The 26328-nt window shown below is 41.8% G+C and overlaps 1 protein-coding gene across 1 annotated transcript in view; it reads right to left on the reverse strand.

The window, feature by feature from the left end:
• Window positions 1-26328, reverse strand: part of ITFG1 (integrin alpha FG-GAP repeat containing 1) — a 49992-nt gene that overhangs the window by 9228 nt on the left and 14436 nt on the right. The window contains exons 7-12 of the mRNA XM_083370269.1: window positions 23477-23627; window positions 23131-23239; window positions 21330-21373; window positions 18901-18979; window positions 4201-4325; window positions 3164-3246 (exon numbers count right to left, since the gene is read on the reverse strand). Of these exons, the coding sequence (XP_083226395.1) occupies window positions 3164-3246; window positions 4201-4325; window positions 18901-18979; window positions 21330-21373; window positions 23131-23239; window positions 23477-23627 (591 nt within the window). The remainder of the gene's footprint in view (window positions 1-3163; window positions 3247-4200; window positions 4326-18900; window positions 18980-21329; window positions 21374-23130; window positions 23240-23476; window positions 23628-26328) is intronic.

A 26328-nucleotide genomic window follows, 5' to 3' on the forward strand; every position in this document is an offset into this window, starting at 1 on the left:
CGCTGATTTTGCTCTTCAGAAGCCGGCTGATGGCGATCATACGATCACGAGACACTGCAACTGTCACAAATATATACTGGTTGCCCAGTGTCCCAGTTTCTGCATGTCTTGGCGACGATGCGACAGTCCTAAGGGCAAGGGCCCATGGATCAGTCCCTTTTTTTTTCAGTGCCATGCTAATTTTGAGCAGTCGCTAAACGAAGGGTGGTAAGTCAAGGACCAGCAAGTGGAAAGTTCAGTTCTTGGAGCTGCAAGACTACTGAGAGATAGGGAGAAAGAAAGGAGGAGGGGGGAAAACCAAGTCCACTGCGAGCAGCAATCCAAGCGCAGAGCTTTACACACCAACTCCAGATATAGAGAACTCTTAAGTGCTGGAGGCGAAAGAAAAGCCCATTTGCACATTTCTAAAGGAGCGGGGTGGGGTGCGGGGTGTTGGGGGTGAGTGGTTTCCATGTGCAAATGGACTAAGATGGGCTACAAAAGCTGAAAACCTGGGGTGGGGCGGAAAGGAAAGATGTAAAGAGCTAAGAAATAGTTACAATTTAAAAAAAAAAGTGTTGCCAGTGCAGAAATAGGAACGTAGAAACAGAGAACCCAGAGACAGAAATTTATAGCTTCAATAAGAATAGAAATAAACTGGTAAGGAAGACAACAGAATGAGAGAGAGAGAGAGAGAGAGAGAGAGAGAGAGAGAGAGAGAGAGAGAGAGAGAGAGAGAGAGAGAGAGAGAGAGAGAGATGAGAGAGAGAGATGAGAGATGAGAGAGAGAGAGAGAGAGAGAGAGAGAGAGAGAGATGAGAGAGAGATGAGAGAGAGAGAGAGAGAGATGAGAGAGAGAGATGAGAGATGAGAGAGAGAGAGAGAGAGAGAGAGAGAGAGAGAGAGAGAGAGAGAGAGAGAGAGAGGAAAATAAAGGCAAGCCCAGAATTAATGTTAAGTTTAGAAAACAAAGGAACGGGAGCTGAACTTAATACAATAAGATAGCTTTCGGGTGGAAAAATCACACACAGTTTTTGTGTTTGGTACTGTCACAGACGGTTTTTACAAGTGGGATTTGGTACAAGTATCCAGGGACTGAGAGTAAATGGTGTGCATGGGGGGGGGAAAAAAAGAGAGAGAGATAAAGGATATCCAGTCCCTGAGAGAAAACAGACAGGGAGACAAAAGATTAGAGATTTAAAGGCAAGTTGGAGAACATTGGCTGGAGTCTTATATCCCCAGGCTGGAGCTTAGATAAATGAAATGCGGAAAAAGAGGGTCAACCAAAACCCTGTGAAGGAAGAAGTCAACTCTGAAGGGAAACCAGGCCCATCTGAAGTCCTGGTAGGTACATGTAGTCCTCGAGTTACGACCACAGTTGAGCCCCAAATTTCTGTGGCTATGTGAGATATTAGTGAAGTGAATTTTGCCCCATTTTACAACCTTTCTTGCCAGAGAAAGGGAATCGCTGCGGCGGTCAAGTTAGTCACACAGTTGTTACGCGAATCTGGCTTCCCCACGGACTTTGTTGGTCACAAAAGGGGATCACATGATCCCGGGGACACCGCAACTGTCACAAATGGGAGTCAGTGGACAAGCATCTGGATTTTGATCACATGACCATAGGCGTGCCGCAACGGTCGTAACTGTGGAAAAACGATCGTAGGTCCCTTTTTTCCAGTGCCATCGCAACTTTGAACTGTCACTAAATGAAGTTTAGTTTAGTTTAGTTTTATTAAATTTTTATACCGCCCTTCTCCCGAAGGACTCAGGGCGGTGAACAGGGCATATAATAAAAATACAAAACTACAAAAGTTAAAATAGAATTAAATTAATGCCCAAGATAAAACAATAAAATATACAAATATTTAAAACCCAAATTAACTCCCCATCAGGCCAGGCCAGCTAGTTCAAACAGGTGGGTCTTTAACCCGCGCCGGAAGGAGCGGAGATCCGGTGCCATCCGGAGCTCAACCGGCAGTTGATTCCACAAAGCCGGGGCGCCCACAGAGAAGGCCCTCCCCCTGGGGGCCACCAGCCGGCATTCTCTGACCGGAGGCACCCTGAGGAGGCCCTCTCTGTGGGAACGCACAGGGCGGAGGTGTTGTAAGTTGAGGAAATACCTGCACTATGAGGGAGATGGTGAGACTCCAAGGCAAGGAGAAGAAAAATGGCTAAAAGAGAGGAAGGAGGAGGAAGGTCAGTTCTCAGGATGCAGAAGGAAGACAGTTGATGGAGGGACACCATGTAAAGAGACCGCTTAGAGCAGGGGTAGGCAACCTTGGCTCTTTTATGACTTGTGGACTTCAACTCCCAGAATTCCTGAGCCAGCATAGGGAACGATGGCCCCTTCATGACTCGGGGACTTCAACTCCCAGAATTCCTGAGCCAGCATAGGGAACGATGGCCCCTTCATGACTCGTGGACTTCAACTCCCAGAATTCCTGAGCCAGCATGGCTCAGGCTTGGAAACCTCTCCCTTTCCCCTCAGCGTGGCTGGCTCAGGAATTCTGGGAGTTGAAGTCCGCGAGTCATAAAAGAGCCAAGGTTGCCTACCCCTGGCTTAGAGAAAGCAAGATCAGAAAGGGAGACCTGAACAGAGGAGTCCAAGAAACTTAGTGATTCTTAGAGAAACGCAGTCACCTGGTGAAGAAAAAAAATAAATGAAAAAAGCTGAATCTGCAAATCCAGATTCTGGGGTAGCAAGGGGAAGACAAGTATTCTCTTAAAGGAGCAATGGCACAGATGACGTTACCTAGTTTTGGGTAATGAAACGTCTGCAAGAAAACAACCAAGCTCAGAGAGCCCCCAGGAGCCCCCCTCAAATATTCTCTTCTATCGGTACCACATTTAAAAATAGTTTTAATTGAATACAATTGGGGGAAGGGATTGAGAACATGCCTGACATTTAGGGTGTTGGATTGCTGATCCCTGCTGGAAAATGGTATTTGTCTCTGGGACAAACGCGTAGGAGTGTAAAGCATGCCCAGCCTATAATTTGGGATGGGGTTTTTTTGGGGTGGGGGGCGTTCTGCGCAAACTAAATATTCTGATTTTATTTTTCCAAGATGCAAAGAATTCTGCAAGAGGAGGAAATTATCAGGTCTCGTTGGAAGATATTTGAGCAAGCACGCATGAAAACTCGTCTGGCGAACTTAATTTGGCTGAAATGAAGAACGCTTACCTCCGAGGAAGATGGTGAGGAAATGGAATGACAATAAGCTGGGAATTTGGGATGATAGCTGTCCATTCTTGTTTTCTGGTAGCCTGGAATGAAGAAAGATCCCCCAGCGGACACTTGTTAGTTCATCTTACTAAATAAAACGATGCTGCAGAAACCAAATCAATTCATTTTTATTTACAGCATTTAAACAATACATTTAAAAAAAACCAATGTTAACATTTTAATTTAACTTAAATTTAATTAATTAAAACAAATAAAATGCTACAGTTCTCTGAAAACTGGCTAATTCTCAAAAGAATTTTTTGCCCCCTACTTAAGTTCCAAGGAATTTTACTGATGGTGGACAATGCCATCCTTGTTGGTAAACTCCGAAACTTTCTTGGGAGGGGGAAAGATTTTTTAAAATTCCCCTGGGAATTTTCACGCCAGCAAGATGGAGGGACCCAGTAACAGTGGTGGTGGGTTCACCGTTGGAACACCTGAAGGACCAGGATGGAGAAAATCTATCTATCTGGTGTCTAAAGAGTTGATCCCTGCTTGAAGGCATATAATCAACGATCACATAAACCCACAGTTTGCAGCATTGGAGAATGCAATTCACACCAAAATTATTATTATTATTATTAATTATTAATTGTTCTAACTGTCAGGAAGTTTTTCCTTAGTTCCAGGTTGCTCCTCTCTTTGGTTAGTTTTTATCCGTTGCTTCTTGTCCTGCTTTCAGGTGCTCTGGAGAATAGCTTGACTCCGTCTTCTTTGGGGAAACCCCTGAGATATTGGAAGGTTGCTAGTCCTTCTCTTCATTACACTAGACATTCCCAATTCCAGCAACCATTCTTTATATGTTTTAGCCTTCAGTCCCCTGATCACCTTTGTTGCTCTTCTATGCACTCTTTCTAGAGTCTCAACATTTATTACTCTATCCCTAAGAGAAGAACCCAACATGATTTGATTCCAGGGCATGACCCTGAAACATAACACACAGATTTATCTTAAATATTAAGATAATTCCATGCAGAGTAGTGCTTTTTACATACCTTTTCCCCCGAGGGGCGAGGGATGCCGACGAATAAATGATCAAGAAAATTAGCGCTTCGACCCAGACCTAAAACCGTATATGGAAGCTGCAGGGCGAAGTGTGCAGACTGACTCAGCTGTCCAGCTAGAATGCAATTAAAAAAAATATATATGGCACAATGCATATGTTGCTTAAAGCCTTCAAAAGGAATGCCATTTTTTTACCAGTTGATTGCCTGCCACTAAAATTGAACTCTATATCGAAAAGAATCTCACAGTGACATTCAGCATTTATGCAGCAGGGTTAAAGCTCAGAGCTCTTCATGTTATTTTTTGTCATATATATATATATATATATATATATATATATATATATATATATATATATATATATATATATATATATATATATTATTTTACAACAAGCCTGTTTAAGCTAGAACAGGAAGAGTAGTGTTGCTTTCAGCTTGCGCAACGTGGACGGGAAGCTTTGTGTCCTTTTTTCATGTAAAGCCATTCAGGGCGCTTGTCATTATGGTGAAATTGGAAACGAAGCCATTACTTTTTAGCGGAAGCTTTTCTGAAATGGTTTCGCTGTTCAACAATAGACTTGATTATATGAATCACGGAGCTGAATTTGCTGATAGGCTGTTTCAAGCAGGCAGGGAGAAGGGGAGACAGTCTAACAGACCAACTAGGCTAAAAAACAAACACCGAAGTCACGCTGGAGAGCAGTAAGTCACCTTGACCCATTCATTTCATCTTGTTAGTTATGAGCATGACATTCTTCTGGGTCTTACGTGCTCTGACACATGCACATAAATTAAATTAAGCAATCCGAGATCGACTTGAAAATTACAGCCCGATAAATCACAGCTTGGGCAATAGGTTGGAACTCAACAGATAGAATTTTGTCTCTGCTGCTAGGCTGCCTTATCAACCTTAATTCGTTCTTTGGCACATTTTTTTCTTTCTTTCTTTTTTTTTTAAAAAACGATCTTGGATGTTTGACACGGAGTCATTCTACCTCCCGAAAGGAAAGGGCAATAGACAAAACCTCTCGTGCCCTGGACGCCTGGTTGATATTTTTGACTTGGCATTCATTCAGAGCTATTGGGAACTTTTTGTTTTCCTGGGTAAACAGGAAGAGTTTCCCATCTGATCTTTGGCTTGTTAAAGTAGAACCTTGATGCATAAAACCTGACACGGAAGCTGATCTTAATATAAGCAGGTGTCAGAAGCCATATCTATATTGCTTTCCTATTTCTTCCCTGACCCAATTCCCATTCTCTTCTCTCCTTGGGTTTTGCCATACTCCTGGAGGGGAGTGGGGGGCAGTGCTTGCGGGCTATTGCCTTGGACTTTGTTTTGCTGCACTACCATTATTCCCACGAATGAATCCTTAATAGTTAATTTATTGCATATTTATTTACAGGTGGTCCTCCACTTCCAACCTTAATGGAGCCTGGCAATTATCCTTGTAAATCACGATGGTTGTAAAGCATGTCACTGTGTGACCCGGGCCTGATTTTACAACCTGCTTTGCTGCGGTAGTTACGCGTGAAGGGAACAGAGGTAAAGGGAACACGGTTGTTGTTAAATGAACCCATTGTTTGCTACGGGGTGGGTTTTTTTTTTTTTTTGCTGGAAACCAGAAGTAAACACCAGTCCCTCCCCCCCCCCCAAAAAAAACATTGCAAATCGTGGTCACATCAAAACTTCAGAACTGTGTCCTAAAGTAGCTTTTGGGAGGGTCCATTGTCAGGTGCAAGAAAATCAGGAACCAGGACAGAGTTCAAAAGTATTATGAATTCCTTTTCATGAGACCTGTAGACAAGAATCTGACCTAATGGTCAAGGTGAATTGGCGTCAGATAAGAGTCAATGGACTTTAACGAGGGTGGGCTTAGATCTCCTATGAGGGTATAGAGACTCCAAACTGATGGCGCATTTGACACCACCCCCGGGCTCAGCCTAGTATTCCCTTACATCCATCTGAACTTTGAATGGTAGCTAAGCGACTAGTCATAAGTCCAGAACTACCTGTATATATCCCCATAGATATACGGGTAGACAACTACTGCAACCTGTGTGTGTGTGTGTGTGTGTGTGTGTGTGTGTGTGTGTGTGTGAAAAGGTCACCAAAATTAGCAGTCTCATACTCTGCATCAACTTCACCAGCTGCCAAAAAAGCCAACACAGTGCTAGGCTGCATTAACAGAGGGATAGAATCAAGATCACGTGAGGTACTAATACCACTTTACAATGCCTTGGTAAGGCCACACCTGGAATACTGCATCCAGTTTTAGTCACCACGATGTAAAAAAGATGTCGAGACTCTAGAAAGAGTACAGAGAAGAGCAACAAAGATGATTAGGAGGCTGGAGGCTAAAACATATAGGGAACGGTTGCTGGAATTGGGTATGTGTAGTTTAATGAAGAGAAGGGTGAGGGGCGACATGATAGCAGTGTTCCAATATCTCAGGGGCTGCCACAGAGAAGAGGGAGCCAAGCTATTCTCCAAAGCACCTGAAAGCAGGACAAGAAGCAATGGATGGAAACTAGTCAAGGAGAGAAGCAACCTAGAACTAAGGAGAAATTTCCTGATAGTTAGAACAATTAACCAGTGGAACAACCTGCCTCCAGAAGTGGTGAATGCTGCAACACTGGAAGTTTTTAAGAAGAGACTGGCCAGCCATTTGTCTGAAATGGTATAGGGTTTCCTGCCTGAGCAGGGGGTTGGACTAGATGACCTCCAAGGTCCCTTCCAACTTATTATTATTATTATTATCTCTCCAAGTGGTTGTAAGTGGGAGTAAGGCACTATTGTGTAAGAGAGCAAAAAACCCAAAACATTCTCCCCTCCCGAAAAGCAGCTTCCTCTTCCCTGGTCTGGACTGTTTAAAGTTAAGACTGCATTACCTAAAAATGATCGACTTCCGTATGCAGAAAGAAGTAAGCTTGTGTTAGAAAGCAGAACGGCTAGAAAAGGAGTTCCCAGTTTGGAACTCCTGGAAAATCGTCTCTTTCTTCACTTCCAGAAGATTAGGGCTAAGTGACAGGCCTGACAATTTCTGCCAGCTGGCAAGAGGAACAAGGTGCAGTGAAGTCTGGCATGTTTAATTCATATTTCGGAGCCTTCATTCCGTATTCCAGCATGGTCCAGTGCCCAATTTGATTGAGTCCAGATATTCGTGCCAGGTGAAAATTGCAATTATAGCTGCCACAGCAAAGATGAAAAGTTAATATGGAGAAGAGCAATGCAGCTCGCAAGCAAGAGCAAAATTCTCAAGCATCGGAACGGTGAGCTTTAAGTCTGCGCTCGGAAGAAGAAAACAGTTCTGCTGTGCAAGCCTCAAAAAAAAGGCTTTCTGAAATAGGAAGTGCTATTGAATTAGTCTCGGTTGCACTTAGAAGGACACGTAATTATGGGCACAAGAAGAGAACAGGTCAGATCATGCAAGATATTGCTTGTACGTAGTTAGATTATCTGTTCATCTAACTTGATTGCTAGCCTGCTGGTAATAAGATCTTGGGAAGAAGCCATCTTTTCCCTTTCAATTCACAGGTCATGTAGACTGAAGCTGGGGTCTTCTATAAGAGGCCTCTTCAAACTTGGCAACTTTAAGACTTGTGGACTTGAATTTCGAGAGTTCCTCAGCTAGTCAGCATGGGAGTTGAAGTCCGCAAAGTCTTAAAATTGCCAAATTTGGAGACATCTGTTCTATACAAAGTATATGTTTTTTGCTTCTCCCCCACAGGTCCTCTATCAGCATCCTCCACAAGCATTCCTAAGTATTTCAGCTGATTCCACATGGACATTTCTTATATTAATTCAGAACATCCACTCATAGAGCAAAAAGACTACTACAAAAAAATTCACCAAGACTTGAAGTACGGGACAACAATCAGCTATAAAAGTGAGGACAACTCAACTGAGGAGTTTCCACACATAATGCAAGTAATTAATAATGCTGAAGAGTGAATTAAAAAACCCTTTTCATGGAATGTCTTTGGCTATAGGGCGTATGATGAAAGAATTCCACAAAGAGCCATCCAATTATATGACTCGTTGATGAAAGATAAAAGGTTTCCCCTATCCAGTTGTGTCCGACTCTGGGGGACGGTGCCCGTCTCTACTTCTTAGCTGAGGAAGCCAGTGTTGTTCAAAGACATTTCCACGGTCATGTGGTCAGCACATCATGCCGCTGCATAAAGTGTGCGGTGAAAGATGCAACTCTGCTACCTTCCCACCGAAGTGGTACCTATTTACCTACTCGCACTGTCATGCTTTCAAACTGCTAGGTGGGCAGGAGCAAAAACGGGAGCTTGCTCCATCATGCGTTGCTCAGGTCTCAAACCCAGGCTGTCAGCTTTTTAACTGCTCACGCCAGGCGCACGGGGTTCACAACGATGTTGCCCCCCTCCCCCTCCTAAAACACGGACCAAGGAGTCTAACACAAGCATGAGTCAGAGGCTGCAGACAAAAGCCCCGTGGCACAATGAAGGTGAGGGCTGAGTCATTGATATCTATATTAAACAAATCCAATAAGAAAGTAGTTATTCCTAGACTGTGGTTTTTCAAGACCTTACAAAACGTCATGGCTCTGATGACTCTCCACCAAGGCTCTCCTTTATGTCTAAAACAAAATTATTATCCTGTGACCAAACCTATTTCTGAAATGAAGGAATGCATGCACGCACGTACAGACACAGGTACACAATCAATTTCTGGTATGATAAAAACTCTCCAATGATTTTCTACATGACTACCTCTGCTACAGAGAAAGACAGAATCCTTTGAGATAGTCAGGAAATTATTTTCCTCAACGTTGCACTGGAGACCAGCGGCCTGCCGCCCAAACTATGTATAAATCTAGGGAGCGCGAGGTTCACAGTATCCTACATCACACCTTGCTATAACTTACTGTAGACATTACAGCCTTGCACGACTTCTCTAAGACAGGTCTGGGACTGATCAAATAGTAAGCAGCCTCATTTCCATCAAAAATCGTGGGTAGCAAACGATTGCCACCAATGCTCTGGGAGTCATTGCAATCAAAGGAGCTAAGTGGGAAGATTGTGTAGAAGTAGGACAGCCAGCAGCAGAGTGATATACCACTATAAGAAACTTACATCATGTAAGCCATGTTCATACTTGGGTAGATTAAGTTCATATATTCAGGGTCTCCTGATTGGCCAGGGGTCTTGATGGGGACGTCCCATTCTGGACGTGACTAGTAGAAGAGAAGACCTCATCTTCATGCCATTTGCGCATTGGTCTTTCGTATCCATGTTCCACTTTTCTAATTTTAATGTCTTCATTTTTAATCCCTAATGTTTTTTAGCCTTCGATTGTTTTATATTTGCTATTTTTGACATATGTAAGCCACCCAGGGTTGCTTGATCGTGAGATGGGCAGCCTATACATTTAATAAATAAATAAAATATGCTAGCTCTTCCTCCCTACATCAATAGCAATAGCACTCAAGACTTATAAACCGCTTCGTAATTCTTTACAGCGCTCTCTACGTGGTTTACAGCGTCAGCATCTTGCCCGCAACAATCTTGACTTATTTTACCGACCTCAGAAGGATGGAAAGGTAAGTCCACCCTGAGCTGATCCGGATCGAACTCCTGGCTGCGGGCAGAGTTAGTCTGCAATACTGCATTCTAACCACTGCACTACCAGGACTTAAGTGCTTGAAATGTGTTCCTTTGCTTTAAAAAACAGCAGTTTTCAACCACACTATGTCTCTTTACAAGAAGGAATGACTAAGATTGAAATAACAAACGATGTCAAGTCTTCATTAGATCTTAATCTCTTTTCCCTTCCAGAATTCTGTTGCATGCCTTGCTCCAAAACTGTGGTGTGAGCCCAGCTATTACACTTTATTGTTTATCGTGTGATGAGCATCCAAGCCATCAGGCACTCAATGGGCATCTAATGACATAAACAAACAGCCTAATGAAAGGATGTCAAATATCTGAAGAAGGAACAACTAATTTACAATTATATTAGAGGATTTATACTTGGATCTTACAAATTCTAGCTTTGTTTTATGGCATATGATAAATTCATGGCTTACATTATGAAAAGATTCAGTCATCCTTTGCTGTTTAATAAGAGTATGCCTTGAAATCTTGGGGCTGGGATGAGAGCAATTTGCTTGGAATAACAAGCCTCTGCCACAGAAAAAATATGCACGCAGAAACATACATCAGCCGAGGCAAGTTAAAAAAAAAGACAAATTTAGAATGTTAAGGAAAGAACTAACATAATAAGCTGTTCCTGGTTTTTTTTCTTGCTTCAACGCTGCCAAGCTATTCAGAGTTGGCTTGTCAAAAAAACAAAAAAACTAAAGAGCAATTAATAAATGACAGAGTTTAATTAGATCTAAAATTATATTCAGTCCTCTGGTGGATAGCCATCCTGAATGTTGAAAGCTTTTGAAATGGTCTGTGTGCACCAAAAGAACTGAGAATTGATATCAAATGGAGAAATAATTCATGATAAATAGCAATTCATGAACAGTTTCCTGATAAATTTCGTGATAACAGAACAGAAACCGTTTGCCAGGATTATCTTCTACGATGGATTAATTTTTTAACTTTCCCAATTTAGCCTACAGATCTAAGCTTTCCTTTTGGTTTTTGATCTCATTACTAACGAGAAGAGGTATGCAAATTCTTCAGGAGGTCCTCTGCAGGGTCTGAAAATGCTTACAAAACTCCTCTTTTCAAATAATTAAAACTCTCTCCCCAGTAATCAAACAGTCATTTAGCTTATGAAGACTGGAAAAAGATGTGGCTGCTTTAATGGTCTGAAAAAACATGTTTTGCAAGACATTTTCTTCAAGAGATATTTATAGCTCTACACTACCACCCAGGTTTGACCAGGAACTACTACAAGCGGATGCCATTGAGAAGTAAACAAAAACAGATCAAAAGCAAAATTAAAATCTTTTGATTAAAAAGGTCTGTTTTTAGGGCCTCCTAAAAAAAGAAAAAAAAATCAACAAGGAGGCGAATCCCTTCAAAATAGCAAGTTTTGTATTCCAAAGTCTCCTACGGGAAAGGGCGGTATATAAATTCAATAAAATTCTATAAAAAGTTCAATAAAATTTCAATAAAATTCAAATTCCTACCAGGGTGGCACTTTGACAGCTCTGGACAAATTCAGATGATTCCATTGACTTTGTTGGGGTTTTTTTTTTTGTGAAGGGCAAAGAGAGGCTTATACTGCCAAAGAGACTGGTACTTTTCCAGATGTTACCATTAGGCAACATCTGATTCCTTAAACCTGTTGTGCATGAACATTGTGGGAAGGTACTAATTTTACCCTTCCAAACATTAAAGCTCACCATTGGCACCTAACTGCTATCAAATGCCAACAGTCTACCAGGGGTGGGCAACCTCAGCTCTTTTATGACTCATGGACTTCCACTTCTGAGAGTTGAAGTCCATGAGTCATAAAAGAGCCGAGGTTGCCTACCCCTGGACTCAAACCTATAAGTTGCCCATTTCCTGCAGCCACCTCTTCCCCAACAAGATGGTGGAGTGGTTAGGGTTTTCTTGTGGGGAAAAAAAATCAACCTGGTTAGGGAAAATAGCTCTCGGCTTCCTAATTGTGCATTTACAACAGCCTCCCAGTCACATGTTGAAGTTTGCGTCTACTCCCTGACCTCTCTCGGAGGTGACCGGAGCTGCTGCCAATGCAAGCCAACTGGGGCTCATCACCATGCCAGCTTATTATTAAGTAAAAAGAAAGCAGCTGTGCAAATTTCCATTTCCCATTTTCCAGTTTCACAGTGCTGACACTGTCAATTAAGGAGAAATCCACCGATGCAACAAATAAAAATAAAAATAAAAAATATATATGCTCTAATTGATTAGGGAGATGGTAATCTAAACCAACCAGGGACGCGGTGGCTCAGTGGGTTAGGATGCTGAGCTTGTCGATCAGAAGGTCGGCAATTTGGCGGGTCGAATCCCGAGTACCGCGTAACAGAGTGAGTGCCTGTTACTCGTCCCGGCTTCTGCCAACCTAGCAGTTCTAAAGCACGTAAAAATGCAAGTAGAAAAATAGGGACCACTAGGGTGGGAAGGTAACAGCGTTCTGTGCGTCTTTGGTGTCTAGTCATGCCGGCCACGGAGACGTCCTCGGACAAGCGCTGGCTCTTCGGCTTTGAAACGGAGATGAGCACCGGCCCCTAGAGTTGGAAACGACTAGCACGCATGTGCGGGGGAACCTTTACCTTTACCTTTAATCTAAACCAAGGCCACTTTCCCCTGCAGCAGATCCAAACATAAAGCAGTGCGAAGCGCAGCATCACACGGCGCTTTGTGGAGAGCAATTGAGCAAAATGATCCTTCTTGACAAGACGTCGGCCACAGCACGGGCCAAGACGCCAACCGAGGCAATTAATTGATGAAGCCACAGGTCAAGAAAAACAAGGGTCAGGAGATGACAAGGCTGGCTGAGAAGGAACTACTGGTAAGTTATCAGTGTGTGAGACTGCAAAATTCAGCTCAAGTCTGAAGGGTTGATATTGGGGTTGAAGGACAGAACTCTTTGCTCATCTCTCTTTGAGCCCAAAACATCCCTTGCTAAGGGAGACAGCTGTTAAGTCACCCCATTTTTACAACCTTTCTTGCAGCAGTTGTTAAGTGAAGCATGCGGTTGTTAAGTGAATAACACAGTGGCTAAGTGAATCTGGCTTCCTCATTGATTGGGCTTGTTAGAAGATTGCAAAAGGTGATCACATGACCCCGGGACACTGCAACCGCCATTAGTACATGCCGGTGGTCAAGTGTCCGAATTTTGATCACGTGGCCATATGTGTAAGTGTTTAAAAAGGTCATATGTTATTTTCCCCCCCCCCTGTAATTTCAAACTGTCACCAAATGAAATGTTGCAAGCCGAGAACTACCTGTACTTGTTCCCTCCTCTCTTTAGCCTTCAATTCTGGATCTCACCACCTTTTAAGCTTTACCAACTTCTACTTCTTCTGCTGGTCCTTGTGTCTTTCTATGTACTCTAGCTGAGTGGTCCCCAACCCCCGTTCTGTGGACTGGCACCGGGCTGTGGCATGCCAGAAACCGGGCCGTGCAAACAAGCTAAGCCCCATCCACGCCCCCTCCGGTCCACGGAAAAAGCTCTCCCCACGTAACTGGTCCCTGGTGTCTAAAAGGCTGGGGGCCTCTGCTCTAGCGGATATCTAATGCTTCCTTTTCTGTGTCTCCATTAACTTCTTCAAATGACTTCCCATTACCCCTTCCCGACTGTCTTCTGCCTCTTTTGTTATTTTTTAAACATTCCCCATTCTTGCCAGAAGCAAGATGCACTGTATCCGTTCAAGCGACAGAAACGTGATTCCGATTACACTTTTTTAAAAAAATAAAATCCCAGGGGCTGACACCACAAGCTTTTAGGTGCAAAAGCAGCCCTCCTGTCTGAAAATGTCTTCGGAACAAGAGCTCGGGCTGAAACTGGATTCCTGCTTGCTTGCTGGATCTCCAGCAATCTGTCCCTCTCCTCTTCCAGATGCAGTTCCCTGAATGGGAAAATTCCAGGAAATCACTCACTATTCCCTACTCATCTAGACCCCTTTCGGTTGCCTTGAGATGAGCCATGCTGTTTTCATACCCTGCTTTCTCAAGTGGTAACACAAAGAGGGCAATTCACAAGATCACCCTTACGGGCTGCAATCTGGTGACAGGTTGGAATGGCACCATCTTCCGCTGCAAACATGATTCACGTAAGCATATTAGCAACATTGCCTGAGCAATTAATAGGTCATTGACATGGAAAGCGTAGATGGTAACTTCAAGGCTCCAAGACAGCACTAAATAATCGTGGCATTCCTAACTGTGCCAGTGAAGGAAAGACTACAAAATGCTAGCTCAGCTTTAGGCGAAGGGCCAGGCAGCTAAGGAAGGTTAAAAAATTGCCATGAAGAACAAAGGCTGTATGATAAGTCGGTCGGTCACCAAGTCTCCTTCGCATGTGGACATAAAGAGCAATGAATGAAGAAGAAAAATGGCCCAGGTGCTAAGGACAGAAATATCCTTTTGTGCCCTTTCATGTCTATCAGGGGTTAATAGGGAGCAGAGTGTAATGATGATTAGTCATCTCTCTGCAAACATGATAGGGAAGAAAAAAGTCTTCAAAGACTGCATCACTGGAGCAAGCAAATGGAAAGGATTCTCAAAGAAGCAGTTGGGGATTTGATGCCACAGCCTTCTTTTAAGACAATTTTTTTGAGACTCAGATAAGCCTTAAATACACAGAAGCACACATATCCCTATTTCAGTAGCTTTTTTTTCATTTGGTAAATTTGGAAGCCACAATGGAGGCAAAAGACATCGAGTTTGTGGAACAGAATAATTAACTGCGTTTTATTTTGTGGAAAAGAGGCAAAGAAGTGATGGGATGAATCAGGAGTGTCCAACCATGTCAACTTTAAGACCTGGGCTCTTCAACTCCCAGAATTCCCCTGCCTGGGAAAATTTGGGAGGTTAAGTCCCCAAGTCTTAATGTTGCCAAGGTTGAACACCCCTAGTAATTAAATGGCTTCTTCTGCAGATCCAATTGTCATCAGGTGTTGGACCCAGACAGGGACCTTATGAATAAAGGAATTGATGCCTCAAAACATTAAGCAATCTACAGGATCTGCATTTGAAGTTAGGAGACAACAAAACTATTTTCTGGCTTAATCTCACGGAAACTCCCAATGGCACGGAATCACAACAATACCAACTTGTTCTTGTGAATTAAAGGTTTGGCCCGTTCAGTTTGGCAAAGAGATGATCTTCAGCTATTTCAATTGTTACTGTGACAAATCTTGCCAGGGCTGGCAAAGCTAGCTTAAATACAGTAAATTGCCTTCCCCCCCCCACTCAAGAGAAGGGCATATGGTCTGGGGCTGCATCGCCGTGAGCATTTCCCAAAATTCTGATGTGTGTTATCTGCGGACATCCCATCACTGTTACTGAATGGTAATTTTTAATGTGACAAAAGGGCAAAGTCATTATACACACGACTGAACAGTAATCATACTGACTGTATTTAATTTTAATTGAGCGTAAATTTAAATACAATCAAAGAACCTGCCTTTCTTGGGCCCTACATTCTTGAACCGCAGCCTCTAAGACACTATTCAGAGACCAAGACTAATCCTCAGCTTGGAAAACGTGAAATATTTCAGGCTACATTGCAGCTGGAGATGTTTAATAGTAATATGCCAATAAAAATCATACTGGATTGCCATTAAGAAAAGTGCAAAAATCCATAGGGTACTTCAGCTTTAAAGATAAAAGAATCTATGGGATAACACTAAAGTTTAAGCCTATAAAATGTGGAAATGCACAGATGGCCTATGTTTTAATAAGTAATGAATATATGCATAAAATTTACAGCTAATGTATTAGAACTCATGCAGTGTTGTTGATCAGACAATTAGTTGTCACTTTTTAGGGCAGTGGTTAAGAATAACTGAAGAAACATGAAAAATTCAGAGTATTCAAAAGCACCAACGTATATGCCAACAATTATGTTTATTCCTGTATTGTATCGCTTGAAGGAGAATGATGAACTACTTTCATCCCTGTGTTCTCAATGTGAAACAAAAGTTCCCTTATAAGCCAGAGGGCTGTCTATTACCTTAAATTTTTAGGACCTGTCAGGGGCTAATCTAATAACTGCTGTTTTCATCATAAGTTTGGCTGCAGAGTGGGGGGGGGGGGAAACAGCACTGAATTTTATCGCCCAAGAAGTAACTATGATCTTGCTTGCAAACAACAGGCTATTAATATTTAAAATCCAAGTTCTCAAAGCCATCCATATTTATTCATCATAAGGCCTTAATTTGGGGCTGAATTCAGGAGGAGCCCCACTTATTTCTCCTCTGACCTGCATTTGCAATTTGTACTGTTAACATCATCCACTTCTTCAAAGGCCCGTTTTGCAGATCTTACATGTTGCAACGGTTACTGTAGAGGTCAAATGTGGTAAGGTGTCCTTAAGACCACACAGAGATTGGGAGATGTCCTTTTGACGAACAAACTGGACTGCTAGTAAAGGTGACTAGTTATTCCCTATAGTCACTAAAGGAGGATCTGAGTCCTACAAAGTGACATCTGTTCTCCTAGATCAGGGGTAGGCAACCTCGGCTCTTTTATGACTCATGGACTTCAACTCCCAGAATTCCTGAGCTAGCTTGGCTGGCTCAGGAATTCTGGGAGTTGAAGTCCATGAGTCATAAAAGAGCCGAGGTTGCCTACCCCTAAGGGTTGTCCAACTTTGGCAACTTTAAGACTTGTGGACTTCAACTCCCAGAATTCCCCAGCCAGGGGAATTCTGGGAGTTGAAGTCCAGAAGCCTTAACATTGCCAAGGTTGGACACCTCTGTCCTAGATGGAATTCTCATGGATCATGAGAAGATCTCTACTGGGACAAAAGCAATTCTGCAAATTCATGGTTAAGATGAGCAATTTTCTTTTCTGATACAGAATCTGATTTTGGCTAAAACTGAGGGAAACCTGGACATTAGGAAATATATGGATTTTTAAACTGCTTTTTCAGATTTTACTTTAGAAAAATGATCTATGATTTGTTGTGTCTACCTAATATTTAGACCAACATTCTTGAATAAATTATGGCTTCCCCCCCTTTCCCCCCGCAATTCAGTCTGTTCTAAAATGCTCATGTTTTTGTCATACAACCTAAATCTCTGGAGTCTGATCAAAAGCCTTCTTTCCCACATATACAGAGTCAATCCAGCCCAGTTGAATGCACGTTTGGCCATTCAATAATTTTGAGTATTTTAGAGAAAAATACAGTAATGACTCATACTTCTGATTTCTTGATGTTGAATTAGGTGCAGAACTCGAGCAATGTTAGAGAGACCTCTCCAGGGTTTGTTTTTTCAGTTTTAATTTACTTACTTGCTTAACTTTATTGTGGTCATTAACCAATCGAAGACAAATGGCATTCTAATATTTAAAATATCCAAAACGAAATTGACAATATCAGGACAGTTTTAAAAGTACATACAGACAAAAGAAAAGTTGGCTACAAGACAGTATTGCATTAGAACATGTTGAACAGGCTTGCTTAAGCTACGCGTATACAACAAGAAATTAAAATGAACAAGCTGGAAAATATAACTTGAAATAGCAGCGTAAAATACAAATACTATACAAATGTAACTGGTCAGGCATCTTGCTAGCGAATTTAAATTTGGGTAGTTCGTTTTTTATTGTTTTTATTCTTTTGCAATGTTTTTAGCATTTTATTTGCAGTATGTTTTTTGAATTGTAAGCCATTGACTGAGATGGCTGACTACTGCAAGTGAATAAATATATTACATATCTGTGTATGTCTCTCTCTCTCTTTTCACACACACACACAATGCCTCTCACATATTCATGCATATATATTCATGAATGAAACCATAAAATTATCCAAAAGGATTTAAGAATTATAAACTTCTCTTCAGATAAATATCCTGTAATAGGTGACATAGCACGTTCACCCCAATGGTAATGCTGAGCCTCAGTCATTTCTGGCCATCCATATCAGACAGGTTCAATTGCTCTTAATTATTCTTTGCCTGGTTTGCCATCACGCAAAACCTGGCAGCCTCGTGTGCCATTTCAGGATTGATGTCAGCAAGTAGAAATTATTTATACTTCACTTTTAATTTATTACAATCAAAGATCAGCCAACTAAGACAACCTCTTGGGAAGATCTTTCCTTTTGGAAGGACCTGCACCAAAATAGCAAAAGTCTACATTGAATAACAACAACAACAACAACAACAACAAGACCGGAATATCCAAAGTTTCCCCTTACTGATTGTGCTGGCCATTGCCCTGGGTTAGCCTATGAATGTCAAATCCCTGGAAATTTAGTTGAGCTCATTTTCCAGGGAAAAGAATGCTCTAGAGACTCAGCCTTCTTTAGGATTTATATTTCTCTCTGTCCTTCTATCAAGGGACAGGTTTTTCTTACCATCTGTGTGCTAAAAATATTTTAATTTATTAAAAGCCCAAATGATTATAAAACCAGCCAGACTGACAGTTCTCCTGCTGAGATCCAGTCTGTTACCAGTTTTGGAATGGTTAAATATGTATACGAAATGCTTATTATAATCTCCTTAATTATATGGGTACCTGCAGCCAGCTGTTCCACAACACTGTATGCGATCATGGGGCTAGGTCCCCCAAAATATTAAAATATGCAAGCCTGGAAAAGTGCTGACTCCATTATTATTCATTAGTAGCAGGGAAAAAAAATAGGGAAAAATATACGGCTGCATAAATAGATCCAATGAGTGCAATTAAGCCCCAAGTAAGGTCACAATGCATTTATTTAAAGCTGCATTAATTCTGTGCTCCCTGCCCCTAAGCGGAAGTCAACAACAATGATCTTTTCTCTTTCTTATTTTTTAGAAAACCTTTACCTATTCCCCCCCCTTTTTTTAAAAAAAAAAGCATTTTATTTCCCCACCTTTTAGAGGATATTCTTATTATCTGGCTAGGAATATTCAGGACTTATCATTGCTTTTAGCTCTTAACCACATTCAGGACTCCTTGAAATCCCGAAGTCTAACGTTAGTGTGTGTGGGGGGGTCATCTCTAAAGCAGGTAAATCTGCTTTATGGAGGATCAGTCCTTTGAAAAACCAATGCTACAGCTAACAGAAAGTAATCTTACCTGAGCCATTTTTCAAGTATCCATTTGCATCTACAGTTGTGTATTTAATGTAAGGTCCTGGCTGATTCACGCCAAAGGGCTGAAAGGTAAGAGACATTGCATTATTTTCCCTTCTTGGTCCTAAAAATTGGCACAAGAAACAATCATCCTCAAAATCCCCCTCAAACGGATTCCTTTCATTGTTCGCAGTGTTTCTTTCCACGATTAGAAGAACAGAGCAGTCGGCTATTCTCCACCCATCTAAAATGAACTAGTTAGTCTCAACTTACCATCACAAGGGAGCCCAGTCGTTAAGTCAATTCCATCCCCCCCACCCCCCTTTTACAACCTTTCTTGCCATAGCTGTTAAATGAATTGCTGCAGTTGTTGAGTTAGTAACATGATTGCTAAGCGAGTCTGCATGGACTTTTGCTGGTCACAAAAGGGGAATCACATGATCCCGGGGACACTGCAACCGTCATAACTGGGATTCGGTGGCCAAGCATCTGGATTTTGACCGCGTGATCACGGGGGTGCCACAACGGTCATAACCGTGAAAAACAATTGTCACCAATTGTATCACCAATCTGATTTCTAAGGCCAGGATTTACATACTTATTGTTCACGTATTTTGCTGAGCTGTCCTCATTAGTGAAATACCTCCTAGCTAATAGGCACAGTCTGGCTGCATCCATTAAACACTTCTCTAGGTCTTTCTGATATGATTTACTCCCTGTCTCCATTTCCTTCCATTTAGGAACACGTATCTTGTAATATACATAAAATTTTTAAAAACTTTAAGCCCTTGGACAAGGACATGGTAGTTTAAGATGCCAGGGCTCGTTTGATGTTTAATATATATAAAAGAAAGATGCAAAATTTTTTAAAAACTTTAAGCCCTTGGACAAGGACATGGTAGTTTAAGATGCCAGGGCTCGTTTGATGTTTAATATATATAAAAGAAAGATGCAATACACGCTGCTTCCTAAAAGACCAAACCAAACCTCTCCATCTGGGACTTTAAAGCTTATATGTGACCGAGGCACCTCACTTAGAAGTTCTGAATGCCGATACAACTCTGAGGCCGTTTTAAAAGAAGAGTAAAGTGTTAAGCCCAAAGGAGAACGATTCTTTGCACGCAAGAAAAATACCCAGCCCCAGCAGTGCCTCAATATATACAGACTTTTGTTTTTTGAAGTAAAAAATCACTATGAACCATAAACATGTTTCCTTGGGAATTTAACGCAATGATAAATACAAATTGGAAGGACAAAACGTATGGAAAACAGAACGTCCTTTGCATTTTTCAAGATGGTGGCAAGGTGCACCTCTGGGAAGGGAGAGTAAAGAATAAGGAAAATGGTTGAAAGTGGCAAAAAAAAAGTCCCAAGTGAGAAGCAACCATTTCAACAACAGCATACCTCGGGGATCAAAATTGCTCATACATAGCTCTCAACAGTTGTGTTTTACTACGCGGCCTTTCAAAACTATTTCACTTTTTTAAAAAAAAAATTATTTGGAAGATACATCATCCTCTATCCAGTGGTTGATGAAACACAGGAAAAAATATATGGCAAACTGGACAGCCCATGTACTTTAATCCACTAAATATATATAAGCTCAAAGAAGAGGGAATCAAGTTATTGTCCAAAGCACCTGAAGGTAGGGCCAGAAACAATGGATAGAAACTAATCAAGGAGAGAAGCAACCTGGACCTAAAAAGACGTTTCATGACAGTGAGACCAATTAATTACCTCCAGATGTTTTTGGGTGCTCTATCACTGGAGGCTTTTTAAAAAGAGACTGGACAGCCATTTGTCTGATATAGTATAAGGCAGCGTTTCCCAACCTTAGGAACTTGAAGATGCGTGGACTTCAACTCCCAGAATTCCCCAGCCAGCATAGCTGGCTGGGGAATTCTGGGAGTTGAAGTCCACGCATCTTCAAGTTCCTAAGGTTGGGAAACGCTGGTATAAGGTGTCCTGCATGAGCAGGAGGTTGGACTAGAAGACCTCCAAGGTCCCTTCCAATTTTGTTATTCTGCGTTGCAGGGTTAGGAAGGACATTCTACGCACATCCATTGTCCAAAGTAGACAATGCTCAGTCTATACTACACATTGTTCAACCATTTGCTTTAAAAACCCGAGGTAGTGGTAGTGGTTACGAACTATCTTTACAGTACAGGGTGTAAAAGAGAACAAAATGGAAACAGTCAATAAGAGCTAAGATTTCCAAAGCGTCTGAAGAAATAATATTTTCCGGCATCCAGTCACGACTTATAACTGAAGCAAACATTACATTTCTCCCACTCAAGAAGGTGTACCTTCGGCTGTCCTTGTAACGATTAAAAGGTAAGCAACCAGGACGTGGCTCTCTTTTGACCAACAAAACGATGGCACGGATTGGATGTGCCAGAATTCCCCAGACATGGATTTTAACAGCATACTTACTGTTATCTTGCGAGGACAGTCATTTGAGCAAAGGCCACTGAGAACTGTGGATAAACATGAGAGCAGAACCAATGGTTGTTAGCACTGTTTAACAGGTTTCTTAGGCAAACACCCTAACTCAAGAGCCTTGGTGGAGCAGTGGGCTAATGCCTCCTTAAGTAACACCAGCTGCCTGCAATTAGTGCAGGTTCGAGTCCCACCAGGCTCAAGGTTGACTCAGCCTTCCATCCTTCCGAGGTAGGTAAAATGAGGACCCAGATTGTTGGGGGCAATAAGCTGACTTTGTAATAATGCCGCTTGGGGGGCCCCAAAAGCCCTAATAAGCAGGCATATACATAGAATGGAGGCTACTGCTAAGCTTGTAAGCCGCCCTGAGTCTTCGGAGAAGGGCGGGATATAAATGGAATTAAAAAAAAAACAAAAAACACCCTCCAGTTTAAAGATGGTCGCAAAGGCAAACAAAGCGATAAAGGCTCAGGGATACAAAATTATAGACCTCTGTCTCTCCCACGATCATGACTTGGAAAAACGTTATTCCTGATGCCCCTTTGCGCAATGAAGATGCCCTTGTATTTTATAATCAACTGAATGACTTGGTGCCAAAGACAGGTATAAGCCTGGGGGGAAAAAATTAACCTGCCTGCCAAAAATTATTTGGAAAAAAGCTTTCTAAAGGAATTTTTCGCTCCTGGCTCATTAAGGCTATTAGAGCCTTAGATCTTGTTTGCAGATGTTTTGTTGCTTTCGAAATGCAAACTTGAAAAAGTACTAATCAATGTATTAATTCGGGTTGCTGAAGCAAGTAAACATACTGACCACAGAAAACATTTTAATGCTGGGTTCATTCTTTGCTGTCTTCTTTGCCCTTAATCCCTTCAAAAAACACCTGTTCTTGAAACCACTTCATCTTGGTGCCAAGACAGCTTGTAACATGCTGTGATTAAGTAGCTGATTCCTTAATAACTTACCGCAAAAGCTGGGCATCTGTGAAAAGAGTTTGCCCTCTATAGAGCATTTAAAAGGGGGGGGGAAGCAATTGAAGCCGCTGAAGGCGTTACCTAGCCTGGTACCGAAATGTTTGGAAACCAACCCACAAGCTTGGAAAACAAACCTTCGCCCTCATCCTACCCCCGAGCTACAGTTATTTGCCACTACTGCAAACTATAAACACCGTTTGGACTGAAGCAGAGGAAAAAGCACATTTACCATTGCACTGGACTTTCTGCACTGTCCTACTTTGTCACTTTTATACTCACGAAGGAATCAGAAGCTACTTATCCTTATTCAAATATGGTCCAGAAGCAGCTTGGGAAATACTGAATGTGAAGTATACAACTAATCCAAAGGTTAATCGGACAGACGATCTCAAAAACGCTCGTTAACTAGGCTAGGTGAATAAGCAAAATTGTTGCTCTGCAATTCTACTGCAGAAGGGCCATCCAATTCCAGATGACCCCGGGTAGTTGACATTACAAAAGACACAAGAAAAGTCATGGAATATTCCAAATGCTTCCCAAAACATTCGTACAGTGTTACTTTTTTTTTATACTTAGGCTTTTAGTGAACTCAATGTGTAAAGCAAATGGCAAGAATCTTCTAAAATAAACAGGCCTGTATCTGATTAATTGGGTTTTCTTTAACCTCTTCCTCTCAGGTATATCTTTTAATGTAATCTCCTATCTCACCTCATTACTACTTAATAGCCATCTTTCTGCTCTTCTTAGGCTGGGTGGAAAACTATCAGCAGTATTGGATTTTTCCCTTTAATAGCATTTTAATGTTTTCATACTGAGCCACTCACCAATGACTTTAACAAAGTAGGCATCTGCTTCAAAGTTATTTTTTAATGCGTGGATTGCAAGCTCTTTTTTAGGAGAATTCTTGCTGAGGACAATTATATCCAAGATTCCCTAGAGACAAAAAAAATGCAAAAGCACATAAATGAATAAGCAACTCAAAGAGCACTAAACGTGTCAATAAAGTTTAAAAAAAATGAAAATATGAAGGTCGTAATCGTTACGGGATTCTCGGTCATCCAGGTCATGGCCCCTGACATGAACCAGTGTTTTAAATCAGAGTTAATACGTATAAGGAAATGTGGATGGCAACTAAGAAGGCAAGAAAACGGCAGAAAGAGCTCAACTCACGTCTTCGTAAATATCAAAGAAAGTGGCCAGCACGGCATCGTTGATTTGATTTAGATCCGACAGCGCCCAGTGAACCTTAAACGCTCGGCCTGCACCCTTACAGCTCGTATTCCTACATTCTTCATTCTCCAATAGGAAAGCCTGTTGGTTGCTGCAAAGGAAAGCACAAAACAGGCATAGGACTTAGCTCTCCCCCTTCGTGAAAACCAATTGCAAGCCAGCATCGTAAACATTTACAGAAAGTCCAAGTCAGCAGCCCTGGATTGCGGAGGTGTGGGGGGTTAAAGTGATTATCAAAGAAGAAAACCTCTAGGCGAGATTCTTTAAAAAACAAAATAGCACTCTAAACAAGTCCCAGTGCTTAATGGCTTCAAAAAATAAAACCCAGAAGAACACACAGTTCCTGATGGCCAAAGTGGCAATTCATGTGCAGGTTGTGTGCTATTTCCAGGCTGGAAGAGAGACACAGGAAAGAAAGAGAAGGTTTACCAAGCTTCAAGCTATCACTTGTTTTTGCCATCCTGCTGTAGTCACTTCCTCTGTTTGGTCAAGCTGGACCATTTCACACAAGCAATTATACAGGTGTATCTGTGACCCCCTCACTAGCTCAGTCTACCCCAATCTGCTGTTCTTTAGGTGTGGTGGAACTACCTCCTTATGTTCTCAACAACCTAGACCAAACCAGCTGGGATTATTTGTGATGGAGAACCTTGGAAGAGTTAGTTCTGCACAGATGGTGTTTTTGCTACAGTAAGCAAAATATCTGGCTTCTTTGAAAGTGGATGTTAAGGCAGCCAAATATGCGCACAGATCTTTAAAGTTGAAGAGTACTTGGCCAATACTACATCACAATACTGCAATATACCCACATTATACAACAGCACTGATTGTTGTGCAATGTAGGTGTAAGATATGATAAGAATGGAATCCAAGTTTTGGAAATAGAAGAAAAAGAGCTGTCAACAATCCAGGGGTGTCCAATCTTGGCAACTTTAAGACTTGTGGACTTCAACCCATGCTGGCTGGGGAATTCTGGGAGTTGAAATCCACAAGTTGCCTTAAAAGTTGCCAAGGTTGGACACCCCTGAATTCTACTGTACTAGAAGCATCATCGTCATCTACTACCTCTAAAACACATAACACTCTGGCTTCACATTAGTCAGCTTTGTACTTTAACAACATTCTGTATTATTTTTATTTTATTTATTTATTTTTATTACATTTATATCCCGCCCTTCTCCAAAGACTCAGGGCGGCTTACAAGCTTAGCAGTAGCCTTCATTCTATGTATATGCCTGCTTGTTAGGGCTTTCACACACCCCCCAAGCGGCATTATTACAAAGTCAGCTTATTGCCCCCAACAATCTGGGTCCTCATTTTACCTACCTCGGAAGGATGGAAGGCTGAGTCAACCTTGAGCCTGGTGGGATGCGAACCTGCACTAATTGCAGGCAGCTGGTGTTCATCTCAAGAATATTCCTTGACTGCACTTTATGAATCTTTACATATTTACATCCTGCCTAGGTCATGACATAGGTGTCATCATGTTCTAACTCCATTTTTTTTTAACCTCCCTTCTGTCTTAGCCTGGGGTCAATCCTTTCCTGATGTATGTCTTTCTCAAAAAAAAAAATTTGGAATTTTTATAAAATAAAATTACTGAAAAGCTTTATTTCATGAGCTATGCCAAGTTGACAGTAGTATATAATCTATTTACACTTTTCAGGCACAGGTTAAATGCTCAACTCTATACGGTAAGGAAGACATGATTAAAACAAGTAAAAATGTACCTAGCTCCCTTCTATGGAAGAATAACGTTCCCAGGGTTTATCTCATTTTATTTTCCCAGCCTCCCAGTGAGATAAAGACAAGTTCCAGAAACATTAATCGGTTCCAGCCAAAAACAGTCAGATTTGTGGGTCCTTCTGTAATGATTAACTGCAGAATAATCTAGCTTCCTAGCTCTCTTCATCTCAGGAGGCTAGGATTTAGATCAAGGAAGGAGATCAATGAGGCAAAGTTACGGAGAAAGGCTTCCTAACAAATTGGAAGATACTACTGGGAACGTTGCTATAAAGGCGGCACTGAATGCTGAAGTCCACGCAGAAAGAGCTGACCATGAACGGTCCACCCAACCGTGGACCTCTGAAGGCAAATTACATTGGAAGAAAATGACGTGGGAACTACACGGAAACAGGGAAGCCGTCATCTGCGCCCTCATAAAACAATGAAGGGTGAATAAACCTATTTCACTATTGCCAGAAGAATAAACCCTTCGTGTCAAATCTGCAAAGTACAAGAATGTTCATAAAATCCAAGCTGCATTCAAATCCATTTTGAAACAATTCGCTCTGTTAAAAAGCTGATCAAGGAGGAGATGAAGCAACCCGTAGAAGAATTTTGACTTAAGAGTAGCGGGCGAAATCTTGGCTAAAGCCTCCTCTCTTTCCTTACTAGTTTTTCTGAAGCGGCATGGAGGCAGGGAAGAACGGCAACCTCGCTGGCAGATTCTCTTTTCAAAGATAAGAGGAGGGGAAAAGAAGGCTGACACGAGGACGAGGACGTGTGGGAAAGTGAAATCTTTCCCTGTCTGGAGTTTCTCTCTCTAGAGCACCGGAGTGCCATGTCAGAATTTAACAACACTCAACTGCACTGCAGCAGAAAGGACAGATTCTTAACCTGCATTCGCAAGAGAACAAGGGTGACGGAACACCGTTTTTTTTTCTCCTTCCTGTAAAAATTCCCTGCAAATAGAAAGGCCGGGGAAACATGCGAAAAAGTTCAGCCAGCCTGAAGCAGCTGCACTCCAAAAATAGACCCTGGTGTGTGTGTGTGTGTGTGTGTGTTGGGGG

Source organism: Vipera ursinii (genome assembly GCF_947247035.1).
Source record: "Vipera ursinii genome assembly, chromosome: 10".
Taxonomy (NCBI): Eukaryota; Metazoa; Chordata; class Lepidosauria; order Squamata; family Viperidae; genus Vipera; species Vipera ursinii.